Source organism: Arvicola amphibius, chromosome 2 (assembly GCF_903992535.2).
Source record: "Arvicola amphibius chromosome 2, mArvAmp1.2, whole genome shotgun sequence".
NCBI lineage: Eukaryota > Metazoa > Chordata > Mammalia > Rodentia > Cricetidae > Arvicola > Arvicola amphibius.
The window spans coordinates 101,303,739-101,326,176 of record NC_052048.2 but is presented as its reverse complement, the minus strand read 5'-3'; the positions used below and the strand labels follow the sequence as shown (position 1 = coordinate 101,326,176).

At 45.8% G+C, this 22,438-nt stretch overlaps 1 protein-coding gene across 1 annotated transcript in view; it reads left to right on the top strand.

The window, feature by feature from the left end:
• Positions 1–22,438, top strand: part of Rnf144a (ring finger protein 144A) — a 122,730-nt gene that overhangs the window by 79,561 nt on the left and 20,731 nt on the right. The window contains exons 3-5 of the mRNA XM_038319206.1: positions 3,398–3,543; positions 19,235–19,339; positions 19,496–19,556. Of these exons, the coding sequence (XP_038175134.1) occupies positions 3,409–3,543; positions 19,235–19,339; positions 19,496–19,556 (301 nt within the window). The 5' untranslated portion in view covers positions 3,398–3,408. The remainder of the gene's footprint in view (positions 1–3,397; positions 3,544–19,234; positions 19,340–19,495; positions 19,557–22,438) is intronic.

The following is a 22,438-nucleotide window of genomic DNA, read 5'->3' as shown; positions in this document are numbered from 1 at the left end:
TGGGTTACCTCCCTCAAAATGATGTTTTCTAGATCCATTCATTTGCCTGCAAATTTCAAGATATCATATTTTTTCTGCTGTGTAATACCTCATTGTGTAAATGTACAACATTTTCCTTATTAATTCTTTGGTCAAGGGGCAGTTAGCTTGTTTCTAGGTTCTGGCTATGACAAACAATGCTTCTATGAACATAGTTAATCACATGTCCTTGTGATATGATTGAGCATTCTTTGGGTATATACCCAAAAGTGGTACTGCTGGGTCTGGATTAAGGTTTTCTCCTAATTGTTGGAAAAATCACCATACTGATATCCAAAGTGATTGTAACAGTTTGCACTCCCACCAGCAATGCAGGAGTGTTCCCTTTACCCCACAACCTCTCCAGCATAAGTTGTCATCAGTGGTTTTGATCATGGCCATTCTTACAGGTGTAAGATAAAATCTTAGAGTTGTTTTGATTTGCGTTTCTCTGATGACTAATGATGTTGGGGATTTCCTTAAGTGTCTTTCAGCCATTTTAGATTCCTCTGTTGAGAGTTCTCTGTTTAGGTCTGTATTCCATTTTTTTTTATTGGATTATTTGCTCTTTTGATGACCAGTTTCTTGAGTTCTTTGTATATTTTGGAGATTAGTCCTCTGTCTGATGTGGGGTTGGTGACGATTTTTTTTCCCCATTCTGTAGGCTAATGTTTTGTCTTGTTGACCATGTCCTTTGCTTTACAGAAGCTTTTCAGTTCTAGGAGGTCCCATTTAATTGTTTCTCTCAGTGCCTGTGCTACCAGGGTTATATTTAGGACATGGTCTCCTGTGGCAGTGCATTCAAGTATACTTCCCACTTTCTCTTCTATGAGGCTCATTGTGACTGGCTTTATGTTGAGGTCTTTGATCCATTTGGACTTGAGTTTTGTGCATGGCAATAGACATGGATCTATTTTCATTTTTCTAGATGTTGATATCCAGATTTGCCAGCACCATTTGTTAAATATGCTTTCTTTATTCCGTTTTATATTTTTTGTGTCTTTGTCAAAAATTAAGTGTTCGTAGGTGTGTGGATTGATATCTGGGTCTTCAATTTGGTTCCATTGGTCCTTTTTTTTTGCTTTTCCATATGAAGTTGAGTACCATTTTTTTCAAAGTTTGTGAAGAATTTTTCTGGGATTTTGATGGACATTGCATTGAATCTGTAGAATGCTTTTGCCAAGACTGTCATTTTTACTATGTTAATTCTACCTATCCAAGAGCATGGGAGATCTTTCCATTTTCTGGTGTTTTCTTAAATTTCTTTCTTCAAAGATTTAAAGTTCTTGTCATACAGGTCTTCCACTTGTTTGGTTAGAGTTACTCCAAGATATTTTATGCTATTTGTGGCTATTGTGAAGGGTGTTGATTCTCTGATTTCTTTCTCCGCTCATTTATCATCTGTGTACAGAAGACTTACTGTTTTTTTTTTTTATAATCTTGTATCCTGCTACATTACTGAAAGTGTTTATGAGTTGTAGAAGTTCCTTGGTAGAATTTTTGGGGCCGCTTATGTAAACTATCATATCATCAGCAAATAGTAAGAGTTTGACTTCTTCTTTTCCGATTTGTATTCCCTTGATCCACAAGGAATGGTCTTACAGGGCTGCTGTGTTAGGAAGGTTGAGAGCCATTGTCTTGGAGTGATGAAGCATTGTTAATATGAGATATTCTAGGGGAAGGAAGAAGACTTCTGTATGATCCTTCCTCATCTCATCCTTCCATGAAGTGGGATTGTCAACCCCATTGCACCCATGTGCAGACTGAAGCCCACAAGTAAGGACCTGTGTGGTAGCATTTATGGCTGATGGGTTGGAGACATTAATTCTGTCCTAACCCAAAGCACGCAGGGTTCTGCCCCGGCCAGCTTGCTCTGCACCATGTTTCTGATGAGAAACACTAAGTTCTCTCTTTCTCCTGATCGGACTGTGTGATGGTGTATCTTTGTAACTGGGGAGGACAGGACTTGGAGCTACCCAGGAGACACGCGTCGGGGCATGGCTTTGAGGGTGTTTCCAGAGCGGTTTTGATTACTGAGACCACATTCCTGAATCAGACCGGAAGATCTGTGGTTAGAAGTTTGCTCAGGTATCTTTGACTCTTTCTGAGATGCTGGAACTGTTGTTTGCTGACCGTGGCATCGTAATTCTTTCCCTTTTCCTTCCTGTCTATGTCTTTGCCGTTAAGCGTAGAGTCCTCTGCTAGAAGGAAGAGGTCAGAGGATCTAGTCCTTGCTGTCTGCCCTCACTTGGGGGGTGCAGGTATTCTTGATCGCCTCATTCAGAATGGGATTTAGGTAAGGAAGTATATGTGCCACAGCCCCGCACCAGTGTTGATCTTAGGATGAGAAGTGACGGGTTCAGACCACCTGAGGTAGTTTTCATGGAAGGCTGTTCGGCTACCAGCTTGGCAAACCTGAGTTTGGAAAGCAGATTACTAGAATCACATAGCACATACTTAAGTGTCACAGGTACTGAGTGAGGACAGGATTGCTTCAAATCAAGTGGCAAGGGCCCCAAGTGAGAATTTAGATCTCCAGATACATGGATTTGTTAACGCCAACAACAGGAAATCTCTCGGGAGTGCAAGGGATCTTTAGGCCAGCGTTTACTTGAAAGCTTGAAGGTCCACCTCTTCCCTTACCCCACAGTCCCCTTGGATGCCTGGCTCGGCATGGATGATCAAACAGCCAGCCTGGCTAATGCAGCATAGCCACCGTGCAACAGGGAGTAATGCGGCATAACCCCTGTGCAACAGGCAAACACAGATGGGCAGGGACACCAGTCACAGGTGGCTTGGGAATGTGAAAGAGGAAGTCCCAGGGTATCCTGAAACATCACTGAAGGTCTGCTGCACACATTTGACTCCCTTGAGTGAGCCTGACTGCAAACACCCTCTCTGTCCAGAACTGAACATTCTAGAAAATGGGCTTGCTGAAGGTGTTGCTGGGGATTGCATGCCTAATGAGGGCAGGAAGGACCTTAGAGATGGGCTTCCTTGGGTCCTTTCCCACAGATGTTTGTCTGTCACAAACTGGAGAAAAGTTAAATCCATGCAGTTGACTCCCTTAACCAAAGACTCTCTTCCATGGTTACCCTTCTAGAAGGCACTTTAATAAAATGTACCCCAAAGGCTTGAAGGGAAGGATGGGGGTGTGTGGTCCTTTCCAAGTTTGAGGATCAACACCAGAATGTAAAATTACCACCCACAGACCTGAGGTGGGGACCCCCGGATAGACCTTACCAGAGTGCCTTGTCTCCATCCACGGCTGTTTGCTGTCCCCTCCCCGATGGTCCGAGTGTAATCAAGAGGAGTGGTTTTCACTGTGTTTCTGTGGGAGCCACAGTAGCAAATCTTGAATGTACGTTTCTCCTTTCAGACTGCTCTGCGATGACAACAGCCAGGTACCGGCCCACCTGGGACCTGGCCCTTGACCCGCTGCTGTCCTGCAAGCTGTGCCTCGGGGAGTACCCAGCGGAGCAGATGACAACCATCGCCCAGTGCCAGTGCATCTTCTGTACCCTGGTTGGTCTCTTGGCTCCAGTGCATGGTTATGAAGGTTACTAGTCTCACTTCCAGACACACAAGGCCACACTTGGGACTGAACTTTGTGGGAGCCTAAGTGTCTGTTCAGACTCACACAGATGTGAGAGAGATCCTTCAGGCAGGTGGCCAGAGTAGATGCTTTGCGTGACAATAGCTTGTCATGCACAAGTCAGCATTACCAGGATTGTTGGAAGGGGTGGCGTAGCTACAATCTGTAACTGCTAGTGCCATCTTTCTCTGTCAAATACGGAATGTCAATGTCTATGGCTTGAGGCCAAATTTTCCTGCCCCGTAGCCAGAATTTCTTGAGGCCAAATGATCTGTTCTCAACATGAATATAGAGACTCCTAACCCAAGAGGTTTGGGTTTGGGTCTAATTCAGACATGAAAATTTTTTTCTTTTTTCTTTTCTGTTTTATTTCTGAACATGAGTATGTATATGTATATGTATTTGCTGTGTGTAATAGTTTGTGTGTGTGTGTGTGTGTGTGTGTGTGTGTGTGTGTGTGTGTGTGTTTGTGCTGTGTAGGACAGAAGAGGGCATCAGATTCCTGGAACTGGATTTATGAGCATTTTAAACCATTTGATGTATGTGCTGGGAATCAAACTTGGGTCCTCTGAAAGACTAGCATGTGCTCTTAACGGTTGAACCATCTCTCCAGCCCAGACTTAGAATTTGTATCATAAAACATTATGATAAAAGAAAATAAAAGCTCAGCAGAAAAAGAGAGTAGGTTAAAAAATAAAGAAAATATTATTTACTTGGTTTTTCTGATTCCCCCCACCCCACTTGGTCGTGAAAGAACAGGAGTTGAAGAGACATTACCAGAGCAGGTAGGACAAGGCAGTGTTGACTAGATGGTGCAGGGCGCAGTCGTGTGACTGCGTGTTGAATGCGTTAGCATGCTGTACGGGCGTGAAAACACCCTGTCTCGACTTAAATATTCTCACCAGAAATCAAAGGCAAAGCAGACCAATGGCAGCTACAAGAATAAACCCGAAGTCAAAAGGATATGATGCATGCTTACATTGATTGCTTTTCAACATTTACATGCAGGGCTGGGGAGATGGCTCAGTATGGACAGGTGCTGGCCTTGCAAGTTTGAAAACCTGAGTGCAGATCATCAGAACCCACAGAAAGGCATCGCATGAGTGTCTGCCATCTAAGGGTTCCTACTGGGAGATTGGAGGTGGAGGCAGGACGGTCCCTGGAAAGTCATGGGTCATCTAGCCTGGCTAGAGGAGAGGCAGTGAGACAGCCTGTCTGAAGGACCTGCACCTGAGGCTGTCCTCTGCACACACCCGCGTTCACACGCACGAATGCACCCGTTCCACACACACGCAAATACATACGTGGGAGCATCAAGCCAGGCACATTAAATATGCTGTTTGTGTTTGTCAGTTATATATCGCTACATCTGGGTGGCAAAAGAAAATGCTGCATTCACTTGTAAAGGTATAGACCGAGAGAGGCCACTCTCTTTAGACTGTTCTTGGAAAGCCCCGTTGCTTCTGACTTTAATTGCCATTCTGACTGCAGAGTGTAGGCAGCTGCCTGGGGAACTGAGATGAGAACGTGGCTGGAATTCTCTCCTACCTCCCTGCCTGGGTGTCTTCACTGTCCTGCCCATGGCCGGAACTCTTTCTTTCCTTTATGCCTTCAGATCTAGGAGCCTGAGCCTTAATTAAGCCTACATCTCATTCCCAGAAGGCTCTAGGCTGCCTCCTGGAAGCAAGGAGACTTTCTGTTTCATTATGTATCCCTTCAATACCTAGCTTAGTGCAGCACTCATAATAACTAATCAATAAAGGCTCAGGACAAGAACTGAAGCGATTCGATCTCTCTCCGAGCTCACAGTCAAAGACACGCGCCTCATTAAAGCCCCAGGAAAAACTGGCATCAACCTGCTGGAAAGGAAAGTGCTTTTGATGTTTTCAGGAGGTGGGCGAGAGCAGGACAGGGGTGGGAGGAACTGGAGACCAGAGAGGATGATGGAGTGGCTCACACTGTCTGATTAAAGGAGGGCTCAGAACTCAGCTAGCGGATGAGCTAGGACTGGAGCTTGGCAGGGTGTGCTAGAAAGTTAGATTTCTGCAGAGTGCCTCCCTCTTGCCCTAAAGGATATCTCTACAGTTCCCACCTGTCCCCCAACACTGCTCTGCCGTGAGTGCTTTGGGACACACCTGCTTCCCTCCAGTCACCTGGAGCTGTCAAAGTCACAGCATGCTCTTTCTCTTGAAATACAGGTCTTCCTGCCTTCCTGGCAAGCCTTTCGTTTCATTGTTGCTTTTGTTTCCAAGTCTAGACAATTCTTGCAAAAGAAAACAAACAAATAAACAAAACGATGCTAACTCAGGCTAAGGGCTTCATTTAAGTCAGGGAATGTAAGACACAGCCGGCCACTGTTTTCTCAAAGAAGCCAGGTCAGAAGTACCAAGGAGAAGTGCCATTTTGTGGCAGGTGTTGGAGATCAGCATCTTGTCTGTAGCTCTGGGGTGCGGAACGATAGGGGCGCCTGTGTCAACACGCCATGTTAGTTACACATTGTCTCCTCTGCTGGGGTCACTGGGGTCACAGCAGTGTGAATAAGCCATAGAGGAGCAAGGACCCCTTATCAGACAGACAGGAAAGCAATACAATTGATTCACCCTGACAGAAGGTACCCTGCCTCAAGACAGAGCCACACAGGGAATAGTAATGTCAGATCCAGAGAAGGAGGATGTTTTTCCACAAGACCCTCTCGATCGCACGGGTCAGGCTGGCACCCTGGGCTGGCTGTGGGGTGGGGGCTGCGAGTCACTTCAGAAGGAGTGTCCAGCTGTGGAGGGATGAGTTTGCCCTCCACCACTAACTGGCTCTTTGTTGGTGGTCAGGCACTTGGCAAGGTTTCAGGCTTCCAGTCTTCTCTGGTCTTCATATCCTGGAATGAGAGTTGTCTATGATCACCACGGCTCACGAGCTTTCTCTTTTTTCTGTCACTGACAGCTCCATCATGCCTCTTTGTGGTGCATGTCAGCTGCTCATGCCCATGGCTTATACCAGTCCCCAGCCCTCTGACCATCATCTCAGTAGGGTCTCTGAGCAGATGGGGTGACTTGGATGGTTGTTTCATAACCACATGTCCCTAGATGAAGAGGAGAAGGACTGTCACCAGTAACTGAACCAAAGGAACAATTCTTTCCCAGGAAAAGGCCCAGCCTTAGGACCTGACCCCTGGATTAGCTAAGGTGTGTCCATGGATTGGCTCAGCCTTGGGCCTGGAACCTGTCTCTGATCTCCAAGCTAGTCTTGCTAAACCTCAAGACCAAGCAGGCAGGGAATAGTTCTGGAAGATCACGGGATACGGCTCAGGGGGAGCAGTCAGAATTCTGCTGAATGTAGAGAATAAATACCCTCCCTTATTAGGCTCCTTCCATTGGTGTCCCTCTCAGCCCTCCTTGAAGCTTCTTGACTTCTCCATCATCTGGGGTTCAAACTGACTCTTGCCTTAGTTGGGCACTGTGGTTCTGTTTCCTGATGCGGCTTCACTGATGGGAGGAGTCTTCAGGCACAGCAGGGGGTTGTATACCCATTGACTTGAAGGTTTATCAGGCCTGGAGAAATGAAACCAGTCTTCCCATGTGAGGTCAGCCTGCCCTGGTCAGAGAAGATTCTAGCAAATCGTTTCCAGAATGTTGTTGAGCGTAGGTACCATGGTAGTTTGAAAGAAAATGGCTCCCAAGAGGAAGTGGAGCTATTAGGAGATGTGGCTTTATTGGAGTAGGTATGGTCTTGTTGGAGGACATGGGTCACTGTGAAGGTGGGCTTTGAGGTCGCATATATGCTCAAGCCATGCCCAGTGAGACAGACCACTTCCTGTTGCCTGCAAGCCAAAATGTGGGACACTGGGCTACTTCTCCAGCACCATGATGATAATGGACTAAATCTCTGAAAATGTGAACCACTCCACTGAATGTTTTCCTTTATAAGAGTTGCCATGAGTGAGGTAACCCAGACACAGAATGATAATTATCACATGTACTCACTCATAGGCGGTTTTTAAACATAAAGCAAAGAAAGCCAGCCTGCAAACCACAATCCCAGAGAACTTAGACAACAATGAGGACACTAAGAGAGACTTACATAGATATAATCTACATGGGAAGTAGAAAGTAGAAAAGACAAGATCTCCTGAGTAAATTGGGAGTATGAGGACCTTGGGGGAGGGTTAAATGGGGAAGGGGAGAAGAAGGGAGGGGAGCAGAGAAAAATGTAGAGCTCAATAAATATCAATAAAAATGTATTAAAAAAAGAGTTGCCATGACCATGGCATCTCTTCATATCAACAGAAACCTTAAGATGGGCTCTTTCATGTAGATACACATCACAGGAAAAACTGAGGAGTGCAAACAGCCAGAACCAGAGTGTCCTGCTAAATGGAGTTAGGGTCTGAGAGCCTGCTGGTTACCCTCATCCTGCATCCTAGTGTCCAGAGGTCAGGCCTCTTCTCTGGACCAGAGAGGGACACAGATAAGGGAACCAATGAGCATCCTGGTGTTGGTTCACCGGATGGGGAAGGGCTAGGTAGGTGACTTTAGGTTCAGGAATTAAGTGTCTGTGTCAAGAGGTTGTGGAAAGCTGGTCCCAGCTGCCCAGGGGCCTGAACTGACTTCGGTGCTCTGTGCTCTGAATAGCTTCCCGACCCAAATGGACTTCTCAAATTCTCCAGCAACTGATTTATGCTGCAAGTAGAGTATTTCCATGTTCACCTCATACATTAGGGTCCTTTCAAAACTACTTCATTTATGAATACTTGATAGGAGGAATTGGGGATAATACACATCGATGGTTTGGAGTGTGTGCTGGTTGGTTTTTGGTCAACTTGCTATAAATCTAAACACATCTAGGAACCTAACTGAGAAAACGCCTTTATAAGATAAGCCTGTAAGCAGATTTATTAAGTAGCATCTTGATTAATGTTTAATGTGATAGTGCCCAATCTACTAATGGCAGTGTGCCACCTCCAGATTCTTGTTCCTGGATGGTATCAGGAAGCAGGCTGAGCAGTCCATGAGGAGCAAGCCTGTAAGCAGCGCTCCTCCATGACTTCTGCATTAGTTCATGCCTCTAAGTTCCTTCCTGCAGTCATGGAGTGTTACCTAAGAGTTGCAAGTGGAATAACCCTGTTCCTGCCCAAGCTGCTTTAAGTCATGCTATTTTATCATAGCAATAGAAACTGAATAAGACAGAAATAGTGCCAGGCATGAGGCAGTGCTGTGATGGACCTTACCCTGTAGTCTGGAAAGAATTGTGGAAGGACTTTAGAATTTAGGGATTGAAAAGCTATCAATTGTTCAAACCTTGTTGATATTGATGGGAATTTGGAGGAGATGCGGATGATGGGAGGCCTGGCTTGTGAAGTTTCCAAGGGAAATTTGAGAGTCCCTTAAAGACTATAAGGGTGTTGAGATAATATTTTGGATTTAGAAGTAAAATGAAATCTTTGTTTGGCTGGGACAATAGATGCTGGTCATCTGGGGCTAAATAATCAGAATCCTTAAGAAGAGACCAGAATCATTTAGGCAGAATCTTGTGGGAAGTGTTTCCTCAGGGTCAGCACACAGAAGTTGTGGTCTAGAGGCAGCCAAGGCTGTGCATCGCACTGGAAGCCAGACTTGGTAACGTGTAAGAGTTTTCCCATGTGATACTGGTTTTAAAAGCTTGAAGGGATCATGGAGGGCTGCTGAGGCTTGTCACTAGGAGACGCCAAGAGAGGCTGTTGGGGGAGGTACAACCTCACTCACTGGCTGTATAAACCTAAGGACTGAGGGGTTCGTGGAGAAAAGTTGAGGCTTGACATGGTTCAAGTCCCCTCAGACAACCTTTGAGAGGCCGTAGGCAAAGGTGCAGCCTAGCTATTGTGGAGACCCGAGCAATTTGGAGATGCCAATAGCATGGGTTGATGACCAAGGACAGCAAGAGCTATGGAGCAGATCCAGAGCCTAGGAGACAAATCGTGTGGATTGTGGATGACAGAGCCAGGGAAGTGGAGCTATCCATGCCCTTTGGAGCCCATGAGACCACGAGTGGGTCTCACGTATTAAACGCTATGCTCTTTACACTGTTGGACCTTGGTTTTGCTTTGAATTGATTGTGACTGTGGCCTGATTATTCTCTGGGTGGAAGAATTTACTTTGGTTATATTAGAGAGGCTAGGACTTAAAAAAAAAGAAACTCTTTGGCTATCTTAAAGAGACTGAACTTTTAAAGAATTGAAAATTTTAAGGACTGGTTCTTTTAAAAATTGGAATGTCTTATATTATGACATTGGTATTAATAATATGTGATCTTGGGGCTGAACAAGAAAGGAGAGTTTATGATTTATTAAGTGATCTGCTTGTATGTCAAGCTGACAAGGGGTCAACTGTGCTGGTTGGTTTTCATCAACTTGACCCAAACCTAGACGTATCTTGGAAGAAGGAACTTTGAGAGCATTCTTTCATAAGACTGTCCTGTAGGCATATCTCAGGGGTGCTGTCTGAATGATTGATATGGGAGGGCCTGGCCCACTGGGGTGGTGCTACCCCTGGGCCTGCTGACTGGTCTAAGAAAGCAGACTGAACAAGCCAGCCAGCAGTGTTCTGCCATGGCCTCTGCTTCAGCTCCGACCTCCAGCTTCCTTCCTTGAATTCCTGTGCCAACTTCGCCCAATGATGGAGTGTGCCCTGAGCATCGTAAGCCGAAGTAAACCCTTCCCTCCCCAAAGCTGCTTTTGGTCGTGGTGTTTTATCATGATAAGAGAACATGGACTGAGACAAGGAGGGCATGATCAAGGCTTACTGTATCCATCCTCGGTTCTGTGGCATGGACAGATTTCTTCATCTGGTATAAAGGATCAACAGATGGAGAAGTTAGACCATGTGTCACGAGTATTGCTCGGCATGCCCTGATTTCCGAGTCTGCCTTCTATCAACAGCATCAAGTTTATTTTTATATGGGACACTGATGAACCAAAACGGCAAAAATGAATACACACACACACACACACACACACACACACACACACACACACAGAGGCAGCCATGCTGTGCTGTGTCCCACTGAAGTCTGAAGTCCTTCTTTGGTCCTGACGACCTGTTATGTAGAGCCCAGCCCATTACCCTGGCTGAAGAAGGACGGTTTATTGATGTCCTTAATTCCTTCACTCTTCACTCAGAGCCTTCGAGAGCTTCATGCACACTCTTCCAAGCTGACATGTACATGTCCTAATATATAATGTGACAAATGCCACAAGCTCGAAGATGAGATGCTTTATGCAATAAGAAATGAAAGCTCGTGTCCTGATGGCTGAATGTCACAGCCCATTCTCTTGAATAAGCACTGTGTAGTGTCAGCTACTTGTCACCAGAATTGGAACATCAGTGTACCCTCTTCCTATATATTAGAAAAAAAGAGGGACAGTCCCTGAAACTCTCGTGTCTGGTGTCCACTGCAGCTCCCAAAGGAGATGGGATCCTCTGAGGCAAACCTACCTTCTAGCCCGTGCTTATCTGAACTTGGCTGTCTAGGCTTTGCCTCTACTTCCTGGTCCTCATTTGTGCCCATGGGACCTGGCAGTTACCCAGTGACTTCTCCACAGATCTCTACCACCCTGATGAGTCTCATTCCCTCTTCCCATTCTGGCTACTAGCCTGTCCCGTGACGTCATCTGTGATAGACATTTGTGTTATTAAACAAAGCAGAGTGGCATGTCCCAGGGAGGAACACAATCTCTCTCCATATCCCATGATGATCTTTAAGAACATGTTACCCCATATCACTTTTCCGAAACATAACAAGGAATTGGGGGCTTTTATACAGGCATTTTCTTACCCACCGTGGGTCAAAGTCACAGTCCTTTCCTACTGCCCACAATCCCAGGTACCTTCTGTCTTGGTAATGGTGCTGTGATTACCTTCCTTCTTCCTGTTTTGTGTCCATCCCTAATCTGGCAGTTGTGTTCTTCTGAGAGTCCTATCTATGGCATGTGCAAATAGGTTCACCCCATATCCAGTGTTGAGAAGACCCTCTGAAGACTGTATTCTACAGGCCCCCAGCCATTGTCATCATGATGTCACCAACATAAAACCCTAGGTTTCACTATTTGGCGGAAGGATATTTCACTGTGTAAAAAATTCACATCTGCCTTGAATTTTGTTCAGAGACTGAACAAAGCAAGTTCAGGCCTCAAGTGATGCCTGTCTAAGAACTGACATGTGATCCTGTGTCACGTGGTGATATGCTCATACTTCCAGGCTCTCTACACATGCCAGCCTGTACCCTCCCCAGGCTTTCTTAAGAGCCCACAGACATAGAGGGTTCCTCTGGCCTCAGTCTCTTCCTTGGGTCCCAGAATACTTCCCCGATAAAAAGATTATGTTGACTTGACCTTTAACCCCGGATGGGAGACAGATTAGCACCTGTTCCAGCCAGATCTCGGCTGGTACCTTCACTGGGCCCTCTTAGTTCAGGCCCTTTGTGGATCCTGAAAGGTCTTTTCAGTAGGCGAGCACAGTCCTCAGCCTCTGTGTGCAGCCTGGGAGGGTTTCCTAGTTCCCTCTTCACTGGTTAGCTGCATCTCCAGGCCCCAGATATCCATCCCCTTTTCCCTGGACATTGGAGAAGCCGATGTTCCTATGTAAGCCTAGAAGGGCAACAGAGGGATGCAGAACTTACCACTTCCCACACAACCTTGTATGAGAATAAGATGCTGGACAGGGACACTGGACACTGGATGGTCATGCTCCTCAGATGCTACGTTGGTCATGTCACGACCAGGATGGCCACTCTAAATTAGTGTGTAGTGAGGAGCTGTGGGCAGGCCTGCTTTTCATCCCCCCCCCCCGGTTCCCGGCCGCCTGGCTAGCTTATGCCCCCAAATAACAACACAAATTGTATTCATTTAACCACTGCTTGGCCCATTAGCTTCAGCCTCTTACTGCCTAACTCTCACATTTTGATTAACCCATATCTAGTAATGTGTGTAGCACCACGAGGGGTGGCTTACCGGGAAGATTCTAGCCTACGTCCATCTTGGGTCTGGGCTTCATTGCATCTGACTCACTTCTCTTCTTCCCAGCATTCTGTTCTGTCTACTCGACCTATCTAAATTCTGCCCTATCAAAAAGCCAAGGTAGTTTCTTTATTAACCAATGAGAGTCCTCCATTATTAGTGGGCAGAGTAAGGTTGGGAGGTAGGAGTTTTTGTTTTTAATAATTAAAGCATTTTAAAATATAAAGTTGAAGGTAAGGAATTATAGGAGGTGAATAGGTAACTATCCATGGAGTTTCTCCATGGTGAGAGGCAATACCAGCCCTTCTGACAGGGAGGTTATCAGCACAGATCCAGTGATGAATGAAGTACGCACAGAATAACCAGACACTGGCAGCAGACATGCTTATTAAGTACCTTTGTGCGGGTGAGAGAACTCTTTTTAGAAGCCTTGGGAAGGTACAGGGAGGTTAGTATGTTATATTTAACAAAATCTCAGTTGTTTGATTTCACTAATAAAGACTCAGGAGCCAGATGCTGGGGTGAAAACTTGCTAGCTCAGAGAGGCAGAGAAAGCAGTCAGCTGACCTTTCTCTTCAGCTGTCATCTCAGAAGGAGATGCTTCTCCTATCCCATTTGAAACAAAAATTCCTCCCACCGGATGTCCCTCCCTTCTTTTTCCTATGTGTCTCTCTATCCATCCTCCTCACTCCCTCTTACTCTTTTTTTTATTCCTGTTGACTGGTTGCTTGCTCTGCCACTAGACCTATGGTTGGCTTTATTAAATCCTGCTTACACTAAATAAGCAGAGAGCTCTTGGATTAAAGGGTGTGCTAGGGCTGAGCCACACCACAATTAGAAACAGGTTTCTCCAATAAATAACACAATCTTGGGAGTCAGAGTATGATCAAACATCCTGAAACAATCACCAGGTATAGCCCATGGTGTTGGTAGGGCCGGGTGCCCGAGAGCACACAGAGTTTACTTAGGAGACACGGTGTCCCTATTTTGGCAGGAGCACAGACTAATAAAGAGGAGTCATTTCCTTCTTATTTTTAAACATGTAAAGTCTGGATTTTATTTTTATTTCATTAATTTTCAGAGACATTTCTATTTCAGAAGCTTGGGAGTGACATCAGGGCCTGTGGTCTTGGGGCCTGCATTCTTTGCCAGAAGAGGTGTGGGAGGCAGTTTACACTGGGTTTCCAGGGCCATCCAACGTTCTCATGAAGCTGTCTTAAGAAGGCTGTGCTGCTCAACCATCTCCCGATGTGCCATGTGCCAGTCTCAGGATCTGCAGCTCAGCTCTCTGCAGGCCTGTGTGGGCAGCTCGCTGCTGTCTCGGGTCACCAAGTCCTCTGCTGAGATACAGCATTCAGTGGCGAGGTTCTGCCTCAACCGTATGTCGATCTGCTCAGCAATGATTCCCCACTGCCTGGCTCTGTGGGGTGTGGGTAATGGAAGAATGCTAAGCTTTTCTGACCTTCAGAAAACCTGCCATCTGATGGAGGAGAGACACAAAGGTCCTTCACTGTCAGCTCTGGAAATGCTGGGAGAATGCTGACATCCTGCCTCACCTGGAGCGGTTTGTCTCTGAAGCACACACATTGGAGAGTGGCATTTCCCATGTCTGCCAAGCTTTCCCCACACCCTGGGCCGAAGGCTCCCAGATGATGTCTTTAGCCATTGTGACAATAGTGGTTCATGGGTGAGCCAGCATCCAAACTTAACTGTGATTCCAGGGTCCTTGCTGCCAAAAGGCTATTCTCGGGGCCCACTGCTTTGCTCTGTAGCTAAGCTACCCAAGTGGTCTTTGTTAACTATGGTTTGTGATTAACCCAGGCCACCCAGGTCTGAGTGAGCCGCAGTGTCTGGGATCTTGTCAATGGGTTGATCAGCAGCCAAGCAGGCCCTCAGAGTCAAAGCAGTCACAGTTGACTAACTGGAAGGCCAGGCCAGTTTCTGTGGCCACTGTTCCTTGGCAGAAAGCTTCTAGTGCAGTGGGGCCAGGGGTGGGGGGAGGTCCTGGCCAATCACTCTTTTCAAGTCTTTCAGAGTTGGAAGCTGCAATGTCTGCAACATTCTGTGACCCCACCCCTGCTCTCCACTCCTTTCCATCATCCATGCTTCTTTCCTGAAGGTTCTTTGCTCCTGAGACCCAATCTTTTATCTCCCAAGTGTTTGCTGGCAGCAGGAGATGCTGTACCCTGCTGTCTTGGTTTGTTTTCTGTTGCTGCCGTAAACACCATGACCAGAAGAGGAAGCGGTTTACTTCATCTAGGAGGTTAGACTCCATCTTTGAGGGAATTCTGACTGGGCAAGAACTTGAAGCAGACAAGTTGGAGGAAGGCTGCTTCCTGGCTTGCTTCCTGGCTCATTCTGCCTTTCTCACACAGCTCAGACCCCACCTTGTCTAGGATGACAACCCCCATAGTGGGCTAGGCCTTCCTGCATCACTTGGAAAGCAAGACAGTCCCTCATAAATCACAGCCACAGGGCAATCTGATTGAAGCAATTTTCTGGTTGAGTTAGCACTTCCCAAGTGGCTCTAAGATTGTGTCATGTTGACAATACAAACTACGTTGTGCCTTTGTGTTAATCCAGGTGTCAGTTTAGTGGATGGAGTCTTTGTTTGGTGGAAATTTTCTGATGGAACAGAGATGCTTCAAAAATGATTGGTTGTGCTATGAGAGCCTCCCCTCTCTCTCTTTCTCTCTGTGTAATATATGGGTGTGTAGGTGTGTATATGTGTATATTTGGTGTATGTAGGTGTGTGTGATGTGTGGTGTATATGTGTATATGTGTGTGGTGTGTGTGTGTAGGTCTGTGTGTGTGGTGTGCATGTGTGTGGTGTGTATAGGTATGTGTGTGTGTAAGTGCATGTGTGCATGCGTGTGTATTAGTTTCCTGAGATAGGGTTTTCCTCTCTAGTTCAGAATGGCCAGCTATATAATAACAAGAACTTACTGTGTAGCCAGGGTGACGTTGAACTCATTGTCTTCCTGCCTCATCCACCAAAGTTCTGGGATTATAGGCCTAAATCGCCAGACCAAGTTTAAGGAGTTAATTGAGGGAGAAAAAGAAGGAGAAATCACACAAGAAAATGGAGCAGACCTTGGAGTCAGGCACATGTGCTCTGGGGGCTTAGTGCCTATGATGTTTGTAAAACAGAGCTCTGGGCAGTGTTTAACTCCCTAAGCCCCCACGTTCACTGTGGTAAATGGTAGTGATAACACCTCCCACGGTTTCGGTTTTAGGGCTATTTATTGGGCTAACAGAGGCAAAATGACTAACAACAGTCTGCTATTTGGAAGGCATTTGATTAAAGAAAGATGAGAGCTACATTAGAAATGGTATCTATTCCTGCCTGGGGGATGTTTATCTATTGTAACAGAAGTTTTTCTGGTTGTCTAATTTGTGTGTGCATGTGTGTGCGCGCACGCGCGATCTCTTTAAGACATCTTTTTGCTATTAGATTGTAAAACAAGGCTTGTGAGTCATGACCCACTTTGCATCTGGAAGAGGCTAGGGCTGGTTGTGATGGACGCAGGAGCAGCCACTCAAGTGGACAAATCAGTATTCCCATGACATAATCCCAGTCTGTGCTGCTCAGCGATGCAACCCTTCGGGCTGCTGAGCTTGCTCTTGGGGTTGCAGCCGCCCAGACGTGACTCACTGCTTGTGGCCATAAGTGAGCCTTTGAACAGTTGGGAGACTCCCAAGGGCATCCATCTCTCACCTGGTTTAATTGTCCTGCTTCCCCATCTAGAGAGAATGAGGCTGTGCCATTATATTGGGCTGTGGCCAGAGTTGTCCGAGAGTTTTCTGAGTTCGGTTGGTTTGAGACATTCCAGGTTCCCCCAGAGACCCAATTAGACAGATTTAATTATAGACAGTAAAGCAATGATTTTGTTGCTAAGGATTTGTGCTTTTTTACACCCATGACTGTAAAAGGCATACCATTCAGGCAGGCAAATGAGACAACAGCCCTTGCTTACTTAGCCAATATACCAAGATTATACCAGGTGTTTGGTTATTCTTTATTTCTCTCTGTCAAGAAAGCCAAGTGAGACAAGCATGCTGATTTTATCCTCTAGGGAACTAGGTGCCAAACACATCAAAGATGTGCTCCCATGGCCTCAGTAAAGGACCAAGATTACCTGAGTCTGTCCGACTCCAAAGACCGCAGGATCATGCTCCCTTTCCACATTGGCACCGTGGGCAAGGCATGCCATTTCCCTGCCTGTCACACATAGAATAGACCTTCACCGCCGAGTCAACTGTCAACCTCACAGCAGATCCACAATGCTGTCTGGTTGGAGGGGGCGGGACTTGGTAATATTCCTATCTTTTCTGGTTACCTGCCCTCTCTTGTCTTTGGAAGTCTTCCCATGGATGATAATTAGCTTGTTTCTGGTAAAGGCACCATCTTGTGCCTCAGGCAGAACTCCAAAGCGTCTCTCATCCACAGGTAGATGTAGGTGGGCCATGGTCAGAACCACAGTCGTCATCAGAGCCCTGGCAGGTGCACCAAGCTAGGGCTGATGCCTGAGGGCCCCTGCTTAGAGCAGTGGTTATCAACCTTTCTTTTTTTAAGATTTATTTATTTATTATGTATACAACATTCCTTCCATGTATGCTTACATACCAGAAGAGGACACCAGATCTCATTGTAGATGGCTGTGATCCACCATGTGGTTGCTGGGGATTGAACTCAGGACCTCTGGAAGAGCAGTCAGTGCTCTTAACCTCTGAGCCATCTCTTCAGCCCCCTCAACCTTTCTTTTTAAATTAATTAATTAATTAGATTTTCAAAAAATATCAATCCAAGTTCCCACTCCCTCCCTTCCTCCCATTCCCTCCACACAGCCTCCCACTCCATCCCCATCTAATCCTAAGAGAGGATAAAACACACTGCTTTGTGGAAGGTCCAAGGCCCTCCCTACTATATCTAACCTGAACAAGGTATACATCCAAAAAGAATAGGATCTTAAAAAGCCAGTTTATGCCAGTATGGATAACTCCTGTGTGCCACTGCCAGTGGCCCCTCAGTCTGCCCCAGCCATGCAACTGTCAAGGACATTCAGAGGGACTAGTTTGGTCCCATGCTTGCTCCTTCCCATTGAGCCTATAGTTCATGATCCTAGAGAAGCTAAGTAATATGGTAAACCCAAAGAAAAACATATAGAGATCCACCTGGAAATTGGAAACAGACTATCGCTCCAAAATGAGGAGCATCGGGGTGAGGGAGAAGGGAGGGTGGAAGGTAAAATGGAGGGAAAAGGGGGAGGGGTGAGGAGAACTTGAGGGAATGGGATAGTTGAGATGGAGGAACGACAGAGATGAAAGCAAGGAAAGAGGTAACTTGATCGAGGGAGCCATTATGGGGTTAGCAGAAACCTGGCTCTAGAGAAATTCCCAGGAATCCACAAGGGTGACCCAGGCTAAGACCCTAAGCAATAGAGAAGATGGGGCCTGATCTTAACTTGCCCTGTAGTCAGACTGATAACTATCTTAAATATCACCACAGAACCTTCATCCAGCACCTGATGGAAACAGAGACACAGATCCACATCAGAGCACTGAACTGAGCTCCCAAAGAGCAATTGAAGAGTGGGAAGAATGAGAATATTAGCAAAGAGGTCAAGGCCATGATGAATTCACTCACTGAAACAGTCTACCTGAGCTAATGGGAGCTTGCCAACGCCAACTGTTCCTAACCTTTCTAATGCTGCAATCCTTTAATACAGTCCTTCATGTTGTGACATCCAACCATAAGATTATTTTTACTGCTACTTCATAACTGTAGTTTTTCTACTATTATGAATCATAATGTAAATATGTGATATGTAAGATATCTAATATGTAAGGTATCTGACATGTGACCGCTGTGAAAGGACTGTTTGTCCCCCAAAGGACTCACGACCCACAGGTTGATAAACATGGACTTAGAGCCCAGGGCAATACCTGGCCCATGATGTCAAGTCTCTCAAAAGCTACCTTGAGAATGGCTCTTAGGGAAGTTGGTCCTGACTGCCCTCTCCTACTCCCTCCCTCTCTTTATCTTACCATTTTCCCCCTTTCCCTCTCTTGCTCACGTCTGTCAAAAACTGTTTCTCTTCCTCTGGCCTACAGCCTTTCTGCCTCTTCTCCAATGATCCCAAAGTCTTGTAAGTAGGGGTATGATGTTGCTGTCCCATTGAGAGCTGAACACTTTGAAGTCTCTTACTCTGTGCACATTGGCTAGTTGTAGGGCTTGTACTAATAACTCTTTACTGAAAAAACTTTTCTCACGAAGGTCGAGAGATGCACTCCTCTATGGTGCTAACAACTTAGGGAGCAGTTTATTATGATGGCCTTTCAGGGGAAGAGTAGTAGTAGATTTACTCCTAGGACCTATGACCTAGACAGCCACGTGTTATATGCAGTTAACAGTACCAAGTGTGAGTTCCACCTTAATGACTAGACTTTAAATCCCAATCAGAAAGTGGTTGGTTATTACTGTAACATCCATACCTATATTGCCCCCAATAGGCATATCTTGTCAGACTAGTGGTTAACGTAGCACCCAGGGTTAATAGCTAGCTGTTTGCTTGACATATCACTTTATCTTTGGTATTTGGGAAGTATGGGTGTTTATACACTTTTCTTTCTTTCAGTGCCTGAAACAGTATGTTGAGCTCTTGATCAAAGAAGGACTAGAAACTGCAATTAGCTGCCCGGATGCTGCGTGCCCTAAACAGGGCCACCTTCAGGAGAATGAGGCATGTTCACGGAGGGAACGCGTGATTTTGTCGCCTGTGTATGATGGGCTGTGGCTGGCTTATCCGAATCCTGTTGTTTTTCTCCTTGGCCTCATGTTGCATAACATTTTAGGCGTCTGCATCACACAATCCTTATGTCTATTTTTTTCTTTGCAGATTGAGTGTATGGTTGCATCTGAAATTATGCAAAGGTATAAAAAGCTACAATTTGAAAGAGGTAAGTGGCCTGCTGTGTTAGCCAGTTTTGAATCCCACAGAAGAGGGTGGGTAGTGCTTATGGAGCTGTCTTTTGGGAGGCATGAGTGTACGTCATTTGATGGGAGTGGGAAAAGATGCAACAAGGATGAAAGCATTACTGCAAATCACACCTCTGAAATAATGTTGCGGTAGAATCCTCCGAGCCCTTCACAGCCTGGCAGCCTGGGCTGGTGACCTACTTGGCAGCAGAAGGAACCCAGGAGACACTATTTATATCCAGAGATTGGGGATTCTTGCTGGCTTAAGGAGATCCCTAGTCCGTATTTTTCTTTAGCTGGGTTTGGGTCTAATGGTTTCAAACTCTTAGACTCCCCCTGTGTTTAAAAGATAACGGTGTGCAAGGAAGCCCCAGAGCTTGATACCCCTGCAGGTACCATTGTTGAGCACGGAGTCTAGATTCATTCCACTCTGTTTCACTACCCCTTGAAGACTTAAATAGCAGTGCTCGTGAGTAACTGAGCCTTGGGCCTCAGTGAGTATCCCAGGCTGACATACCAGGGTCCACACCCATGGCAACTGGATGACTTCTGCGGTTTCTAACTCTAGTGAGGAATCTGACCATGTCTCCTACCCTGAGAACCAACCTCTCTGCTCCTGTTGGGCCCTTAACAGACCTCTGCTTACTAGATCCAGTCCTGGTGGAGACAGAGAAATGGATGTGTGGAGTATATTCAGAGGGGTGTTAACTTCTTTTGATGATTCCATTGCCAAGCGCTGAGACATGCCGAATGTTGGGTGAGCTCCGCAATTGTAAAGTGATGTTTGAAAGGACCTAGAGGCCCATTGGCTCTGCTCTCAGAGACTTGAGGTCACCTGCAAAGAGAAGATCAGAGACAGTGCAGGGTTGGTGGCTCCTGCAGCAGAGCCTCTAGGAGGGCATCCAGGGAGTGCCTTGACCATGCAGCTGGAGCTGCTGTGACCACACCTCCTTTCCCTAGACACCATGAGCCTGTATCAGAGGTCTGCTGTTGAGCCAGATCCCAAGGTGACGTGCCTACGTGGAAACGCAAAATGCAGGGCAGGATGCAGCTGTGATAAAGTGGCCATGGATGCTCAAATTTGTGAAGCATCAGAAGAAAACAGGAGCAATGCTAGAGATCATTTCTAATTTACTTAAAATGTAACATATACACACACGTATACATATATGTGTTTATGTGTATGGATGGATAACTTCAAAAATCAGTCGGGGTTGGAGAGAGGGCTCAGCAGTTGAAAACACTTAATGGTTCTTGCACAAGATCTTGCTTGGGTTCCCAGCACCCAGGTTGTGGCTCCCAACCATCTCTAACTCCAGTTCTGGAGGGTCTAATGCCCTTTACTGGCCTCCATGAACATGGCATGTGTGTGGCTCACATACATTCATGCAGGTAAACACATGTAAATTACATATATGTACATGAAATTAGATTAAATAAATGTTTTACAAGGCCAATAAGGATTTTTAATGACTTTAAATTTTGTTTCCCAGAGTCTGTTTCTTTAAATGGCTTAGTTCACCCAGGGACAGCTTACCTCAAACCTAAGGCCGTGCAGCATTAAAGACAGAAAAAGGAGTTATAGAACCGATTACTTTGGCTCTCTGAGAACCTCAGACTCTTTCAAACTCATTTTCATGGGCTTTTCACAGAGACTTAGAGTTGTTTTAACCACAGGAAAATGAACTATCTGTGACATCAAATTCAAAAGTGTAGCTAGGTAGGTTTTTCTGCCAGATAATTTTGAGCTTTCTTTTTCCTCTCGGTGGTCTGGCTTCGTCTAAAAGATCCTGGCTCTTGCACCAGAAATGAGTCACCTTAACTTAGGTTAGAAAAATAATGAAAACTCTCACTAGAAGATATCTTAGCAGCCTAATGCTGAGTGATGTTTTAAAAGGACTTGGACTTAATACCACAGAAGTACGGGCCAGATGGGATGTTAGCAGTGGGACCTAGAACACAGCTGCATATTCTAGCCAGCTCCTTGGACCAACCTAGAGATAAGATCAGAAAGTTCACTATGACCTGCTTCCTTCCTTCAAAGTTTAGTCCACGGAGGATGCCTTAGGAGGAAACTTGTTTAGATGATTTTCTAACTGTTTTAGTTATGGAGAAGTCCTACAGTGATTTTAGGCTTCAAAAGGCTCTCTATTCAGCCCTGGTGTGTCTCGACTGACCCAGAAACCTGGATTTTCATTTTAGATTCTTGGCCTGTCTCCCTGAAGTATTTGACCATCTGGAGGCTAGGGAGGGTTCCTGGGTACTGCTTTTACCTTCTGGAACCTTCTGCTCCACTGGGCTCACTCTAGAGAGAGGGCCACGGAGCATCTCTTGTACATGCCTGCCCTGTAGCATCTGAGTGTGTGCCGAGGAAGATGGAAGGCTACCTATGTTTCTTTCCAGTCTTTCTGGAAGTCCATGCTATCCCAACTTGATCCTTTTGTTTATTAAAAGAAAAAAATCTCAGAGTGATTATTAACCTGGCCTAACAAGAACCAGAGTCATCAGTATGCAGTATCTTCCCAATAGGGTCTAACCCACCACTATAAGGGCACTAGATGAATCAATTAACACAGCCGCAGGGAGTACATGAGGGTGTGTTGGGTGCTGTTGTTGGGTGCTGGTGAATACTTTAGCATCCCATTTGTCTAAAAATGTAAACCGCCTTTCTGAAAAATGATTAAGCATTTTCTAATAGAGCTCTTGGGATCTGCTTCACTGTGGGTCCTTGATGTGGGAAGTCCTTCTGTATATGTGTTGCTTTTATTGGTTAATGAATAAAGAAGCTGTCTTGGGCCCGCACATGGCAGAATAGAGATAGTTGAGGAAAACTAAACTGAATGCTGGGAAAAAGAAGGCAGAG